Source organism: Alosa pseudoharengus, unplaced genomic scaffold, assembly GCF_046254945.1.
Source record: "Alosa pseudoharengus isolate Yale_2024_CS ecotype anadromous, Long Island Sound unplaced genomic scaffold, YU_APseudo_1.1 YU_APseudo_1.1_scf_16, whole genome shotgun sequence".
In the NCBI taxonomy this organism is placed as follows: Eukaryota; Metazoa; Chordata; class Actinopteri; order Clupeiformes; family Clupeidae; genus Alosa; species Alosa pseudoharengus.
The window spans coordinates 16231875-16250353 of NW_027468630.1; the positions used below are offsets into that span (position 1 = coordinate 16231875).

At 40.2% G+C, this 18479-nt stretch overlaps 1 protein-coding gene across 4 annotated transcripts; it reads left to right on the forward strand.

Annotated features, from left to right (window-relative positions):
- The first annotated feature begins 398 nt into the window (after positions 1-398).
- Positions 399-18226, forward strand: LOC143125599 (pro-cathepsin H-like). Of its 4 annotated transcripts, none has more exons than XM_076287219.1 (12): positions 399-652; positions 11795-11826; positions 11922-12030; positions 12334-12404; positions 13733-13837; positions 14012-14098; positions 14560-14615; positions 14955-15036; positions 15217-15285; positions 16794-16900; positions 17219-17344; positions 17780-18226. In XM_076287219.1, the coding sequence occupies exons 1-12, from the start codon at positions 649-651 to the stop codon at positions 17853-17855; spliced, it is 924 nt and encodes a 307-aa protein (XP_076143334.1). In that variant the 5' UTR covers positions 399-648; the 3' UTR covers positions 17856-18226. The 4 variants fall into 4 exon arrangements, with proteins under 4 accessions (XP_076143334.1, XP_076143336.1, XP_076143333.1 ...); XM_076287218.1 differs by lacking the exon at positions 399-652 and adding an exon at positions 11417-11537; XM_076287221.1 differs by lacking the exon at positions 12334-12404.
- The last annotated feature ends 253 nt before the right edge of the window (positions 18227-18479 follow it).

Sequence of the window (18479 nt, forward strand, 5' to 3'; positions counted from 1 at the left end):
CGCACACACACAAACACACACACACACACACTGGCACACTATAAAAAGGTGTAACAGAGGTTGTAATTCCTCCGCCACTCACGGCCCTCGAACCCGCCACCTCGACACACCGGCACGGGAGTCGAACGCTCTAATCACTGAGCTAAAAGCCCAGGCTTCCAACTCAGCGGTTAGAAGCGTTCTTAAAGTGGAAATGAAGCAGTGAGAACTGTGACCATTTTTTGGTTGCTTTTTCATTTTTGAAAATACATGGATTTTCATTAAATCTGAAATTCAAGTAGTTTCACTGGAAAATGACATGTCAATAACGACTTTCGCCACTAGGGCGCGGACATGTTTTAAAAATGCAGGCGCTACGTCATCAGAATGGTTAGCGTTTGTTCGTGCATGTTTTATCCATTAGCGGACGTTCACTTTATTTCAATATGCCTACGCAAATTCTGTTTATGTTTGTTTTTGTGTTTGTACAATAACAAGGGCTGCTGTAATGGAGCCTGTAGGCCTATCAGAGGCAGTACTTAATTAGATTTAACTTCAGTCACAATAATGTGTTTGGATGTTCTCGCACAACTTGTGGATTACCGCGACCTGAAAATGCAGTTGCATCGTTGATGAATTGGTAAATAAACTCGGGGGAGCGAACTTCTCATGTGTGAGTAAGAGGTTTCTTTTTGTGATTGATTGGTATCAATGATTGCATTTGTTTCACTCAAGTAGTAGTGGAAACTATTTGCAGAGACTTGCGAACCTGGTTAGAACCTGTGGGTAGGTACAGTCAGAGCCATATAAAGGTAGAGTTGCGACAATAGACCTCTGAAGTTCGCCTACAAAAAAGATCCAAAACGGCCATCTTTGCCCATATAAGGAGATCCGGTTGTTAATTGAAGCTAACTACCTATGGCAAATAGCATTGCAAGTTAGCTCTGGAGTAGCAAACATCTAAGTGTGCCGCCTTCACTTACCGGAGATCACAGTATCCACTCGAAGGCAGAGGACAAAAGTGTGTTCAGGAAAACGTCTGCATTTCAGACTTTTTCATCCCCACGAGACTTTAACAGGTGCGATTATTCAAAATCCCCATGTAATTTTCCCATAGGAAAAATCGCCAGATACCGGATGTCAAAGATGGCAGCTTTTTTGTAGGCGAACTTCAGAGGTCTATTGGTGTTCAAAATTCCGTTGGTCACGTGGTTTGTGTAAACCTCAACTAGTTCCCGGAAGTGATTGACAATGGATTAGAATGCATTAAATAGGCTACTGTTCAATAGACAGAGCCACGATTTTGGGTAATTGACAGTCAATAAATGCATTGATATAATACAATATTTATAACACAGTGTAATTATTGTGTAAACTATGTAGCTATCCTATCATTACAACAATATTAAATTAAATTCCGGACCTTATATGTTAGCCTGCTATATAAGGTGACCTTTTTTCCGCCCTTTTACGTGTCACTTAATATTAATTTCTGTACAAAATCAAGACGGGAGATTCTTTAGAAAACGCAATTGCACCCACCCCATAAGTGTATCTAAATTATCGCTATATAAAATAAATGACCTCGTACAAGTGACTCGAAAAGTGAACAGTGTTTTTGAGACTGCGTGTAGCCTACAAAAGCGCATGGAGCTCCTGTGAAGCTTGTTGCAACGAGAAACTGTAACACAGCTAGTCTAACATTACTTGTTTGAGTTTTCTACCCTGCGTTTCCTCTGGTAGTCACTGATCTGAGCTAATGAGCGAATTACCTAGCCAAGCCTAGCCTATCGTCGCGGGAGAATAAAAGAAGTTTAAACGTTTTTTAACATCTCCAGTGTAATGGTGGGCATTCTAAGTTAACCGTAGCATTAGGCCTACCTATTAAGTAACCCATGGTAATGCGAGTGATCATAATAAAATATAAAACGTGACATGTAAGTCCTTCGATAAATAACCAGGCTATGAACTCATAAACATGAACAGCATTTTGTCATCGTTTGTCATTCACCGTGCTGTGAACAGCATTAAGATGCTAGGCTAAAGAGCTTGAGATTCAGACAGGCGAGCACCTGGGAATGGTGTGCATCGTGTCAGAAAATAGCAATTTGATCAGTGATCATGCATCATCAGCGCAAGCTTGGTTTGAAACTTTCTAGGGATGGGGATTTTACACTATCCTTCATCACTGGGCTAGCCATCATGGGCTAGTGTGCCCTGCTGTGTTAACCCTCTATGGGACTAATTAAGGAAATTCATTAAAAAATTTTAATGACCTTTGATTTTAAGTGTATTAAGGCCTAAAATAAATTTCCTATGCTCACTTTCCCAAATTGACCTTTGACCTTTATTTTGGGGTATCGTCATTTATAAATGACTAATGTCCCATTAGGGTATATTTTTTTTCGTGATTTCTTAATGTAAAAAACAATTGATTAAATAACAATTGCTTCATTATCCATGAACATATTTTATTTAAAAAAACACTTTAAAATTTTCATTTCAGGATTATTCTAAAAGAATAAAAAATAGAAAAAAATATGCAAATTTGTCACATTACTGATGAAACTGAACCAGGCAGTTCTTTTTTGGTGTGAAGCATAGGTGAACATCGCATTTCCTCACACACACAGACACACACACACACACACACACACACACCAAACACACACACAGACACACACATACCAAACATACACACACACACCAAACACACACACACAGACACACACACACACACACACACACACCAAACGCACACACACACACACACAAACACACACAGACACACACACACACCCTAAACAAACACACACACACCACACAGACACACACACACACACCACACAGACACACACACACACACATACCAAACACACACAGACACACACACAGACACACACATACCAAACATACACACACACACACCAAACACACACAGAGACACACACACACACACCAAACACACACACACACACACATGCACCAAACACACACAGACACACACCAAACACACACACAAACATTCAAACACACACACACACACACACATACCAAACACACACAGACACACACACAGACACACACATACCAAACATACACACACCAAACACACACAGAGACACACACACACACACACCAAACACACACACACAAACACACACACATGCACCAAACACACACAGACACACACACCAAACACACACACAAACATTCAAATACACACACACACACACAGCAAACACACATACACACCAAACACACACACAGACACACACCAAACACACACACACACACCACATACACACACACACACACACACACACACACACACACACACACTATAATCAACTGGGCTCCACTCCTACAACTACCTCGTCCTCATCACTGCTAGATTCACTGTCATCACTGCCCTCAGGAATAGGCATAGCTGTCCCTCTCACCTTACCATAAAACTTGGAAACTTCCTAAGAAAGATGTATGAATAAATAGATTGACCCTGCATCACAGCAGTATAATCTACACCACAACAGTAGATACCATCACGGAAATTTGTATCCCTTAATGGGACTTTGTCATTTATACATGACATGCACTTTTTAACTGTTTTGAAGAAGGATTTGTAGATTTCATGAAATGACAAAAATAGTTTAAAAAACTGTTTAGGCTATTTAGTTATATTTTTTATTGGTGATTTATGTGTGTTTTATAGCTTAAAAATGGACTTACCATGATGCTACTCATGCATGTGACCTAACATGGGCTCTTGTCTCCTGTACTTCCTTGTTGCATCACATGACATCCTGACATCATATAATCTTTGATTTTATTGGTTAGAGGGGATTTTAGATGACAAATGTAAGGTACAATATGATTGGTTAGAGGCTTGTGTTATTTTTTAAAGCTGTTTTTTGAAGCGTCATTTATAAATGACAAAGTCCCATATTAATATGACCGTGCTGATGCTAACAGCTGCAGCTCCCTCAAATCTAGGTTCTCTCATGCATATTAGGCCAGCTTTTGCCAATGAAAATGAATGCAAATTTTAAAAAAAAACAGTCCTGCTCCTAACTGAAGAAACGTTTACGTTACCAACAATGTTAACAACAAACTCAGTTTCACTGTTGCAAGTACAAAGTTGGCTGTAAATATGCTTAGCAATATTAAATTTTAACGAACCAGCTAGCTTTGTGATAACAAAATCTTACCTTTTATGAGCATTGCGCATAACGTTACAACTATGTTGACATGATGGTAAAGCTAAATGCCCAAGACACGTCACGTCATAAAAGTTGTAGGCTACAAACGCAAAAACTTAATGACAGCTCGTTCGTGGTGTTGCCTAGTGCTGCCTAATTGAAATGGTATAGGCAAGGTTTATCTTATATTAGGTTATTATCTGTGGCACATTTATTGGGCTTTAGCCTCTTTTCATTTATTATGACCGCCGCGCAGCGCATGCCCAAATTTCCGTCAATGATTCCCGGGACACTGAAAGACCGGGGTACACGAAACTTGGTGGGCATGTAACCCCACATGGATAGCATGGAACCATCGTTTTTCGTTTTGATCTGTAGCCCCCCCGCTGGACTGGACCCCCCGAAAGGAGGGTAGGGCAGACACAGTTTTCTGTGAATATCTCGAAAACCGTAGGGTTTAGGACGACCATTTTTTTTTTGTATGTTGATCTCAAGGGGCCATGTCAACCCATTCCATAACGACTCATTTCATGTATAGCGCCACCTAGTTAAACACAAAAAAGTAAAAATGAGGTGTTGTAATTGAAGGTATCTGTGACCTAACAAAGTCAAAACTGTACAAAATTGGAAGTGTAGGATCATTATGACACCCTCTGTATGCACGCCAAGTTTCGTGGAATTCCGTTCATGGGGGGCCACACAATAAATTAATTTATGTTACTATACACCAACTGGCCTGTAGGTGGCCGGAGACAGTTTTCTGTGAATATCTTGATAACCGTAGGGCCTAGGAGGTCCACCTTTTTTATGTATGTTGGTCTTAAGGGGGCATGTCAACCCATCCCATTACCACTTATTTCATGTATAGCGCCACCTAGTTAAAAATTAAAAAGCAAAAAATTAGGTGTTTTCATCACAATATCTCTGGCTGACAAGGTCAAAACTGCACGAAATTAAAAGTGTAGGATCATTATGACACCCTCCGAATGCATGCCAAGTTTTGTGTACTTTCGTTCATGGGGGGCCTTACAATAAAATAATTTATGTGTACATTTAGTGACATACACCAACAAGGATTCCCGGGACACTGAAAGACCGGGGTACACAAAACTTGGTGGGCATGTACCCCCACATAGATAGCATGGAACCGTAATTTTTCGTTTTGATCTGTAGCCCCCCCGCTGGACTGGACCCCCCGAAAGGAGGGTAGGGCAGACACAGTTCTCTGTGAATATCTTGAGAACTGTAGGGCCTAGGATGACCATTTTTTTCCGTATGTTTGCCTCCAGGGGTCATGTTAACCCATTTCATGTGCACACATGTGCACAAACAGATACACACACACACACACACACATACATTCACAGTAATCATACGTATGACACATACTCACACAGTAGACATATGTACGCTTGCATGCACAGGCACATACGCAGGCATACACACAAGCACGCACACACACACACACACACACACGCATAACATAAACATGTACATGCACACATGCACACAATTCAAGAATTTCTCAGAATTATGAACAGGCAAGATGGAGGTGGGGTTGTATAAAATGAATTTTACATGTGAAATCTATGAACTAATCATGTTTTGGTACTTGTTGTCTAGCAGATACCAGTGAGAATTGAGTGTGGATAATGCAATTTAGTGAGACAGTTAGAATCATATAGGCCTTTCAGCGTGATTTCTTTTTGTGGAAAAAATGTGCTGGACTGGGCGGCGGTCATATTTTGTACCGCTCTACGGTACATCTAGTTTGATAAGGAACTGATAAAAACTGAGCAGCAGAAAAGCTGTCATAGTATACATAAATAGTTTATTATTATAATTAGGTTATTAATACTATTACTTTACTACTATTACTGTTGTTACTGTTATTATTATTATTATTATTATTCGGATGAGCCAATAATGTAAATCTGAGTCTGAAATGTTGGCTACAAACAGTCTGTAACTGCACTGCTGCTATAATAAATTGTTAACTTTCGGGAACTATTTGAGGCTTCAATTAGCCGCCATTGTTGAAAAAAAAAATGGAACATTAGCGTCAATGGAGTTGTCGCAACTCTACCTTTATATGGCTCTGGGTACAGTACGCTAGCCTACACCTGACTTGTGTAGGCTACTCTGCAGTAGCCTAGGTCTGTGATACAGGCATGGTTTTGTGGGTAGACGGTGTTTATGGACTGTAAGGCGTCTGAGTTTTATTTGTTTATGTAAGCTAACATAAAATAACATGCTGTTCAATTTAAGTAAATAAATGCACAGATGTTATATAGTCCATAGATGTTAGGGTTCATGCTAGTTACAGTATGTGCTTGTTATGTTATGCTATGCTAGTACTGTATCGCAGCTTCTACCATGATAATACATTGCAGAACAACTGAGTATGGGTGTAAAAATTAGTGTAGTCTCAGGTGATCAGTGTAGTCCCCTAGCCTACCCCCTCTGCACAACCTGTCAAGAGTGTGTTAGTTGGTTAACTGCTGTTTATTGGGCGTTTCAGTGTTTCGGCTCGGATGTCCCTCAGCGACCGCATTGCAACCTCCAACGTCTCACTTTAATGACAGCATTTGGGACGTAGGATTGGACGTGATATATCTGTTATTTTGGATGAGATGTCCCAGGTTCATTTCCTGGCAGCAGACACTCTCCATGTGTGCCATGTCAGCAGTGTTGGGCAAGTTACTTCAAAATCGAAATGTATTATGCATTACTTATTACTGTCATTTCAAAGTAATTTGTTACATTATAATATTACTGTCTCTGAATTGTAAGGCATTACACTACTATTGCATTACTTTTAAGTTACTTTCACCAAAATATCTGGAAATATGGATTTGCCATTCGAAATGCAGTTTATTACGCTCAATCATAGTCAGAATTTTGTTAAAAACCGACAAAAGGTCAAAGTCTGGTAAATTGTGATATAAATACTGTAACTCTAACTGTAGCTCATTAAAATCAATAGAGAGCCTACTATATTGAAAATCAAAGCTTAAAGAAACTGTATGTAAGATTGTGGCCAAAACTGGTACTGCAATCACTTTCAAACTACTGTAGAGCGATGTATTCCCTTCCCCTCCCCTCTGACTGGCAGAGCTGGCAACACGGATGCCGAAACACTACTGACTTTGTGATTAGTAGATAGGTGGAGGGTGGCGCATCAGGCCAAAACACAACATGACAACATCAATATCAATTGAGGGCTGCAACTCCACTTTTTAAATGACAATATCTTGGCCAGACTACTGTTGTCAGTGATATAAGTATTTGAAATAACATGATTTCTTAATGTCTAGTGACATATCAGGGCCATTTATGATTAATTTAAATACATTTCTTACATACGGTTCCTTTAATAAAGACATGTCAAGATGGTGGCCTACTGACCATTTTGGTGCCCTAAGTGAGTAGTTTTGAGTGAGTGACATTTAAATGATAACTCAAAAACCTAAAGTAAAATAAAAGGCCTATTATTTACAGACCATTACTGTGTGTTTTTAAACATTCATGCTGTTTTCTTATAAATGGTGCACTGTCACTTTAAGAGTATTGATCTTTACGTTCTCATAATGCCTTTTTGCCAGCTCTTGTTTACAAGCATTGTTTGTTGAGTTACATTGATAGCACAATATTAACAATAATATGCACAATGTTAAGTTGTTTTAAGCAGCCTTCATTGCTTTGGAAAGTATGCAATAACATGTTGCTTCACATTTCGTTTTGCAAATAAAAGTGAATTATGAGCCTGGTATCCACCTAGCTATATCTGAATGGATTATTTTTTTGTCAACTCGGCATATCATGTGCTTCATGTAAATGCTTGGAAAACTAATTATTGAAGACCCACCAATTCCATTCTAGCACTACGTGGTGGAGATTGAGAGAACCCAAAAAGTATCAAACTTGCATGTACCATGGTGTTAGTGCATTTTGACATTGTAAACGCTATTGATGAAGAGTGAAACGCAGTTTGCAGTAAAGCTACTATTCATTGGTACATGTGGGTGCCCCCTCTGTCCTTTGGTGCCCTACGCAAAGTGCGTGATGCGCGTGGTGGGAGCGGTGGCACTGCCAGGCTACACAATCTTTTTTCTGCATTTCTATCCCTTTATTCTCTTTAAGTTCAATTGTGAATTCAAGTTCACAGCTCAAAGCTGACATGCACTAGAAGTTTGTGTTTAATCAAGAATCAAAAAGATTAGCGTGGCACCACTTTAGATGTTTCATTAAATGACTCGCGAGGCATAGTGAGATCTTTCGGTTTCGCACAAAGTGCACTAACTATTATGTTCTTCATATCCTTGTCTCTGAGCATAGGCTTATGTCCATCCCGCAAATAGAGTAGTCCACTGCAGCCATCTTCAACCAGTATCAGGAGATAACGTTCTACTATTTTGCGCGGATTTTTTCTCCTCTGTTGTTCTCGCAGTGGTGTTTGCGAATATGTATCAAAACAAAACACTGCTTAATTTTTGGTTAAAATGCATTGTAACGCGCGTTACTGAAGTTTGTACCGAGTAAAATATTACCCAATTTTTTTTTGTAATGCCTTACATTACCGCGTTACCGCAAACAGCAATATATTACAGTAATTACATTACTTTTGTAACGCATTACCCCCAACATTGTGTAGGAGTAGGGGTGAAGAAAGGTTGAGAAGTGTGATTTATTTATTTTTTGATACACAGCACTGTGGCAGTCATATTAGATATGAGATTCTTATCTTTCCTGTTGTGTAAATTTAGACAACAGGCTTGGATTGGCCTCTGTGGCAGTGCATGTTGTACTGTGATGGTAATTTTGATACCACAGATGAATAGAGACCCAGTCAGACCAATAGTATGAAAATTCAGGAACAGAGTTTACTTACAATGATGCGCATCAAGGGAGAGACAGCATGACTTCACCTAAAGATCCATCAGCTGCTCTAACTAGACAAGGAAATAGTTGGCGTTGGTCATCCCATCTCACGTGGACTACACTGAATCAGACTCTGATTCGTGGCAACCTGACAATCTGGAGCAGATAGCTACTGACGCAGCCACGCAGAACAGTGAAACACTGCAAAGTCATAATATTCCCCCTTATCTCTAAATACAGTCACACACAGATATACACAGGGACAGTACAGATATACAAGTCATTACATAGAATCATATTTTTAGTATCAAAGTGACCCACTAATGAGAAATGCAGAACATTAAACGACATATTGGAATATTGGACATAATGTTCTATTCTACTTTCTCTCAACTGTGAAGGAGTGCCTTTATGGATCCCAGGTACAAAAAGCTGTGTGTTTGCAACTGAACTGCCACAAGCCACTGAACTGCATCTTTGTTGAATCTCACTTCATGCTGTGTAATGTGAAATAGACTTGGCTGTTGATCGGCCACTGTGGGAAATCCCCTATAATACAAGGAATTCAGCACCTTTTCTGTGTATGTCTGAAACCCTTCACCTAATTAATTAATTAATTATCTTTACAGTCTTGGTTTACTGTATGTTTGTGTATGGTTATTATTATGACCGCCGCGCAGCGAAGCATTTGGGCATGGGGCATGTAACCCCATATGGATAGCATGGAACCATTGTTTTTCGTTTTGATCTGTAGCCCCCCCGCTGGACTGGACCCCCGAAAGGAGGGTAGGGCAGACACAGTTTTCTGTGAATATCTTGAGAACTGTAGGGTTTAGGAGGACCATTTTTTTTGTATGTTGATCTCAAGGAGCCATGTCAACCCATTCCATAACCACTCATTTCATGTATAGCGCCACCTAGTTAAACACAAAAAAGTAAAAATGAGGTGTTGTAATCGAAGGTATCTGTGACCTAACATAGTCATAACTGCACGAAATTGGAAGTGTAGGATCATTATGACACCCTCTGTATGCACGCCAAGTTTCGTGGAATTCCGTTCATGGGGGGCCACACAATAAATTAATTAATGTTACTATACACCAACTGGCCTGTAGGTGGCCGGAGACAGTTTTCTGTGAATATCTCGAGAACCGTAGGGCCTAGGAGGTCCACCTTTTTTATGTATGTTGGTCTTAAGGGGGCATGTCAACCCATCCCATTACCACTTATTTCATGTATAGCGCCACCTAGTTAAAAATTAAATAGCAAAAAATTAGGTGTTTTCATCACAATATCTCTGGCTGACAAGGTCAAAACTGCACGAAATTAAAAGCGTAGGATCATTATGACACCCTCTGAATGCATGCCAAGTTTTGAGTACTTTCGTTCATGGGGGGCCTTACAATAAAATAATGTATGTGTACATTTAGTGACATACACCAACAAGGATTCCCGGGACACTGAAAGACCGGGGTACACAAAACTTGGTGGGCATGTAACCCCACATGGATAGCATGGAACCGTCATTTTTCGTTTTGATCTGTAGCCCCCCCGCTGGACTGGACCCCCCGAAAGGAGGGTAGGGCAGACACAGTTCTCTGTGAATATCTTGAGAACTGTAGGGACTAGGATGACCATTTTTTTCCGTATGTTTGCCTCCAGGGGTCATGTTAACCCATTTCATGTGCACACATGTGCACAAACAGATACACACACACACACACATACATTCACAGTAATCATACGTATGACACATACTCACACAGTAGACATATGTACGCTTGCATGCACAGGCACATACGCAGGCACACACACAAGCACGCACACATACACACATAACATAAACATGTACATGCACACATGCACACAATTCAAGAATTTCTCAGAATTATGAACAGGCAAGATGGAGGTGGGGTTTTATAAAATGAATTTTACATGTGAAATCTGTTTTGGTACTTGTTATCTAGCAGATATCAGTGAGAATTGAGTGTGGATAATGCAATTTAGTGAGACAGTTAGAATCATATAGGCCTTTCAGCGTGATTTATTTTTTTGGAAAAAATGTGCTGGACTGGGCAGCAGTCATATTTTGTACCGCTCTACGGTACATCTAGTTATAAATATTTGCTATCATCTTATTTTTAAGTTCTTAGCCTACACCAGATCCCTGGCTCATACAGCTAAGTTTTTACCCAAAATGTATCGATGAAATCAAAGCGAGTTTAAATTATTATTGGATGGATGTGGTCATGTTTCAGCGGTCATTGAGGCAAGTGTCAACCAACCGCGCGTTCAGAGCGGAGTCACGTGATGTACACAGTCACTCGTTGCGAAATGTAACTGGAGATCACCGACCCTGATGTAACCAACCAAACACCACTTGGAGAGTGTGTGCTAGAATGGCGATGTTTATTCTCATTTCTGGCATATTGTCAGTCTTACACATTGCCTATTTAAACCCTGTATTTTCACCTGAAGGTAAGCCATTAGTTAATTCGCTATAGCCAAAATGGCGCTTCACCAAATGCGTCAGGCTATTTGTGAACTGTTTTGTCTGCCACCCAAAGCAGCAGTTTGTGGATCCGGCAAAGCTAGAACAATTCATCACTGCCCGGAGAAGGCAATAGGGTATCTAGCCTATGAACACAGAAGGTGGTGTCGTTTGGCGGTTGTTGCAGGAACTTGCTGAAATTATTTATGAAGAATAATTTCATCTATGCCTTTTTATCTTTCAGATGAATTTCATTTTAAAACCTGGATGACCGAGGTAGGCTCGCTTTGTTGTAAACTTTTTATTTATTTATTTATTTATTTTTGTGAATTTAGGATAATTCATTTGCTATGTGATTTTGTTTGTTTTAGAATGGGAAAACGTATGACCTACTACGTGAATACTACCACAGGCTGCACATCTTCACCCAAAACAGGAGAAGGATCTTGGAACACAACGCGGACAGACCTTCATATACCAGTATGGCTGATCACGTGTGGGCCTTTTTAAGTCCAGTCTTACCATAACTCTGCTAAAAGTAAACAAATGTGATGGGTTCAAATCTTTCATAAAAAATCTCATATGATTTTACCAAAGATCCTTGATTACTAGCTCCGCTTTAACCCTCTCTGATTTTACTTTTGTGATATTAAAGTGTCTGTAAGGAATGAGGACGCTAGCTGAATTGTGTAATGTTAAAAGTTGGTGATGGTGATTTATCAAAACTGATATTTCTCTCTCTGTCTCTGTGTTTGTGTGTGCTGCTTGGCTGTATTTGTATAGTGGGGCTGAATCAGTTCTCAGATTTGACCTTTGCAGAGTTCAAAAAGGCCTTCCTCCTTCACGAGCCCCAGGTTTGAGTTCTCCTTTCAAAATCCACTCAGGATCAAATTGTTCATGTGAGGTACAATAGGCCTTGGCCTTTGTTCACACTGAGATACATTTGTTCTCTCCAGAGGACCAGTTACTTTGGGCTATTTGTTGGAGGTATTTGTTGTTATGTTATATACCTCAAGTCAAGTCAAGTTTATTTCATCCAGATGGAAATTGCAGTGCTCATACCCACCTTAATGCCTATAAAAACAGTTGCATAAATATATATATCAGCCTCTATAAGAGGGTGCAAATAAATTATCATCACAAATACAGTACAAAAAAGAGCATAAACACAATACATAGACCATAAATACAGTACAGAAATTATAGAAATGTACGTTTAAAGTGCTTATTGTGCTGTCTGATCGAGGTATAAAAGAGAGAGCATACCGCTTAGTTTGTGTCATAGCCTACCATAGCCGTTCCATAACCCTTCCAGTCAAATTACCATGAAGAGGGGTGACCATGGTCCCTCGTTATTTTCTGTTTCATTTTTGCCAGGCGGTCCTTACTTTATCCACTGTATTTAACTCTCCCACCATTTTTCCAGCCCTTTTAGTCCCTCTGTCAATCCTGGCCTTCTCAGTTGCCCCAGCATTCCCACCCCAACCCACCACACCGTAACTCCAAACACTACATATCACTGACATAAAAACATTCTCACCACAACAGTATTTACCTTAAAAGACTGAAACTTCCTCATACAATATAAACGTGGACTTTTTTCCATCAATAAGTTAACATGATCAGAGCATGTTAGCCCCTTGTTACCCATTGAAATATGTGTTAAGTGTTCGCTCGTTGATAAGTTAGTACATTTGCACCAGCTTCATTAAAGGCACAGTCAGCGATCATACACGATTTCAAGTCCATTTTTGTCACATTCAGAAATCATCTCCTTATGACCACTAGCTGCCCAAAAACTCGGTCTTTGTAGGCAGCACAGGCTCGGAAAACTGGAAACAAAGTAGGGACAGCCTGTCCCCCAAACAAACCCGAAACCCTGTGTGGAGTTTCTCTGGGAATACTGAAGGGAGGGGTGAGCTACCTGTCTGGTGTGTATTGTTTGGTCCTTGGTTAAAATATAACATTAAAATACATTGTATTTTGTTTTGGACAAAAGTGTCTGCTAATAACTTTAAATATAAACGTAAACTAACGATGCTTCCGACGCAATCGCTGACTGCGCCCTTAAATATATGACACCTGATTTTAATGCCTGTGGCTTATCCATATCCACCACAGGCTTTGTCTCTCCAGCAATAACTACAATGTTAGCTGCTCTGTCCCTTCCCTGTGTCCTCAGAACTGCTCAGCTACTACAGGGGGCCACCCTCGCCAAGCAGGGCCCTACCCAGACTATGTGGACTGGAGGACCAGAGGAGATTATGTCACTCCAGTGAAAACCCAGGTGTGGAATGGTTCTTATATAGATGCAATAACATGCCAGTGTGTGTGTCTGGTGTGATCATGCTATTGACACAACACACTTTAAGTATGAATCTTTGTATGTAGTTATACGACTGTTAAATCTCTGTGTGTGTGTGTGTGTGTGTGTGTGTGTGTGTGTGTGAAACACCTATAGGGTCACTGTGGGAGCTGTTGGACCTTCTCCACCACTGGCTGCCTTGAGTCCGTCACAGCCATTGCCACAGGGAAACTCTTGGAGCTGGTAAAACACTCACACACATAAGCTGCTTTCAGACCTACATGTAAGTCCGCATGTTCTGCGGATGCCAAGCGGTTGGGCCGTATATCTGTACAACATAACCGGCCATTTGGAATTTCGAACTTAGCTGTTACATTACTCCCCTCCTAGTATTTAAGACGGACATTATGTAAATGACCTTGTGTCTGAACGAAGCGAAGAACATGCGGACCACGTTCAACCTGTTTAACCACACAGAGATTCTGTTAATGTGCGTCGGTGTCGTTCATACATATGGCCGCATAATGTCTCCATGGTAGCATGATATCTGAATCACTCGAAGGGTCGGACCTCCGTTTGACAAAGGTCCACATACTGCAGAGGATGTGTCTGAAAGCAGCTATAGACACAGACTCCCACCCAGACATTTCACAGGCGCAAGTAGGCACACATACCTTACATGTGGCATGTGTTTTTTTGTGCAGTCAGAACAGCAGCTGATAGACTGTGCCCAGGACTTCAACAATCATGGCTGCTTTGGGTAAGTCTCTCCTTAGTAGTCTGCATTGGTGTAAACTAGTCAAGATTAAAATGTCTGTTTGCTCAGTAGTGCACAGTGGGAAGGAAGTGAGCATGATTGTGTGTAGCAATACTCAGGGTTTTGGGTAACTTCACCTCCTAAACTCCTGCGGCCAAAGATAGGGACCATGCAATTAGTGTTCATTTAAAACTGCAATCGGTTTTCATGTCAGAGGTTCAACTCCACTCATGCAATGAAGTTATGTGTTAGTTTGTGTTCTGCTGAATGTGCATGTTCAACATTCAGTCTTCTGTATATGTAGTGTGTATGTATGAAGTACAAGTGTAATTTCTGTTCCAGAGGACTACCAAGTCAGGCATTTGAGTATATCAAATACAGGGGTGGCCTAATGACAGAAGATGGCTACCCATATAAGGGACACGTGAGTATGTCTGTTAGTCATCATCATAGTCATTCATGATGTTGAAGAAAACAAACTTTTGTGTTTGTTTTGATATATTCACTTTTTAGCTCAAAGCAAGGTAAACAGCTTTAGATAAACTTCTCTTCTTTTCCTTTCTCTTCCCTTTTCTTCTCTTGGCGTTTTGTCTTTTATTTGAAGGACAGCACCTGTAAGTTCCAGCCTGAACAGGCTGCAGCATATGTCAAGGATGTTGTTAACATAACCAGAGTAAGTGCTTTCAAGGCCTCTGCTGCCCTCTCCTGGCTTAAAAATAAAAATGTTTTTGCTATTTTGAGTGAACTTGAGCAGAATGTCAGGTTTAGAGAATAAACCTTCGCAGTATTGTTTTTTAAATGGATATTGTAATTTTCTGACTATTAACCAAGGTTTATACATTTAGTTTGTAACATTTCTTCAGGTATGGCTAATACACAGGGATGGGATATACATGGGAATACATTTGTTTTCTTCATTCTTCTTTATCACTTTGAATGCAGCGCTGTTTTCGGAAGCTTTGGCCCAGAGTGCCAGCAATCTTGATCATTGTTGACGATTTTTGTAGAGCCACAGCGTATTCTATGTTATAGCTATGGACACATACTATAGCTTGTTTGAAAGGTGACTTTAAGCTCTTAGTGGGTACAACCCGTTTATTTCTACATGCCTCTGTTCCTAAGAGATCCCAAGCTAAACAGTGGCTAGTTTTCATCAAAATCCCTGTTTTATTTATAGAAATGGAGATGTAGCGTCTTTGAAATATGAAGTGTTGCCTGTAATGTTTCCGGAAGGTGACCTAGCGAGACCTGGCGAGACTGCCACCTAGTGATAAACCCACGAAAATGGCCTGGTTTTGACCTGACATGCATGTGTCACTGATTCAACCCAAAGCGGCAACCATCAAAAGCAGAGTTAAAATTAAATGTCCAGATAAAATGTCCAGATTGTGCGTTTTCATGAGTTTTCTATCGTCATATATTTCATTTCCATTGAATCACAGAGTTCCCAAAATCACATATAAGGTGTGTTAGAGTGACTAGTTTCGTAATATTACGTTTTTGGCACTCAGTGAGTTATGAGTAAAGCACAATCTGATTCTGATTCATATTGGGCTATTGGGAACTGCGGTTAATACAGAGGTGTGGTTAATACATGTTTTTTTTTTTTTATTTGCATAAAACACTGTCCTGCGGTTTGTACACAATGCGGCTAATACACAGGAAATCACTGTAAATTAATTACTTAAATCAGGATGTTGAATCAGATTGAATATAATCATATAGCTCTAGTAGAAAGTTAGCAACCACTGGTATGCTTTTACACATCCTTATCTGGCATTACTGTGGTAAACACCTTGAATTTCCCCTGGGGATCAATAAAGTCTATCTATCTATCTACATTCCTACACATGCACGCACACACACACACACACACACACACACACAATGCATTTACACTATCCAAAGCAACTTACATATCAATTGCATTACAAGGGACATTGTCCTCAGAGCAACTCAGAGTTAAGTACCTTGCTCAAGGACACAATAGTGAAAGTCAGGTATTGAACCCACAACTTTTCTGGCTACTGCATGCTAGCCCAGCTCCTTAGCCACAACGCTCCTACCACCTCACCGTATCATGTCATTAGACTGGATCTAATTCAATGTTATATATATATATATTTGTGTGTGTTTATACAATATGTGTGTTTTTGTTTATGTTTGTGCTCGTATGTCTAGTATGATGAAATGGGAATGTTAGATGCTGTGGCCAGGTTGAATCCAGTCAGCTTTGCCTATGAAGTGACGGCTGATTTTGTGCACTACAAAGATGGCATATACAGCAGGTATGAGCCACAAACTACAAACAGACTGTACAACCACTCTCTCTCTTTCTCTCTCTCTGTCTCTATCTCACCACTACACACTTAAAAACTGAGCATAAAGCACATCTCATGCACTTGGGAAAACACACACACACACACACTCACTCACACTCAGTCTTACTGACTGACGAACAAACACACACATGCACACAAAGTATCCCCATACTCAGTACTCAATTACTATACCTCTGATATGATATATCTCTCAGGTCATGAATTTCAACCCGTAGAGGTGTTGATATAGGGGTTGATATGGGGTTTTGGTCTTCCATCACACAGCACAAAGTGTAAGAACACCACAGAAACGGTGAATCACGCAGTGCTTGCTGTGGGCTACGGGGAACAGGACGGAACCCTGTACTGGATTGTCAAGAACTCCTGGGGAACCTCCTGGGGCAGAGATGGGTAATGAATCATTTGTGCTTAATTGGTACACAACAGACCCAACTCTTCAAGTCACTACACTGACGTGCCTCCTTTCATTTCATTTCATTTATTTATTTAAAGGACAGTGCACATTGATCAACATTTCTGTAAATGTGCCAGTGTTAGCCAGCAGGCTAATTTTCAACTGTAGTCCATTGGCAAGATGTTATACTAGGCACTCCTGGCCCACAAACCTACTATTAAAATTAAAATGATTAAAAAAGACACCAACATCCCCTTATTTATAATAGATGTTAGATTTCCTGCACTTATGGTACATGACTCCTGCGTAGCTCCTCTTGTTTTGATTAATGCAGGTATGTCTGTATGAAAGCAGTTTTCATAAGACTTGTTTCACACTCTCACACCATCTTACTGTGTTTCTGTCTTTGTGCTGGTTCGTTCTTGTCTCAGGTACTTCCTTATAGAGCGAGGGCGGAACATGTGTGGTCTTGCAGCCTGTTCCTCCTACCCGCTGCCACTGGTGTGAACAGGCTCCTCTCCTTACAGTGTTGACGAGGACGTTCAAGGCGATGTGCACGCACAGAGGACCTATTCTGCAGCAAAGGGAATTCACAACAAAGGGAACTCGCCTCACTGAAGCTCTCAGATACAAATCGTACCTACAAGATTAGAATGTAAAACAATGTTACCATACTGATGTTTTTTATGTGCCACAGTATGTTTGCACTTTTTTTAGTCAAGGAGTCAGGCTGCTGTATGACTGTGTTTTTGTGTGTTATATGTGTGAGTGTGTTTAGCCAAACTACAATGGGGTTTTAGCAGTGCTGTGGTATTCACATATTCCCATTTGTACTGACTGTGTTGTTAGGCCAACAACACAAATTGTACAATGTAACACTACTACACTGTAAAACCCGACAAGTTAATTGAACTCAAAAAAATTGGTGAAACCGATTACACAAAAAAATTTAAGTAATAGTAACTCAGTTTTGCTAAGTCAAAGAAACTTACCTTTTTTAATTAGTCTTCACTAGCAAATTTTGAGTGTGTTCAACAAGGTTTTTTTAAGTTAAAGAAACATCAACTACATGAGTTCACGGTAATTAATCAAATTAAGCTTAGATAGCTTAATTGGATTTATTGATGTCAG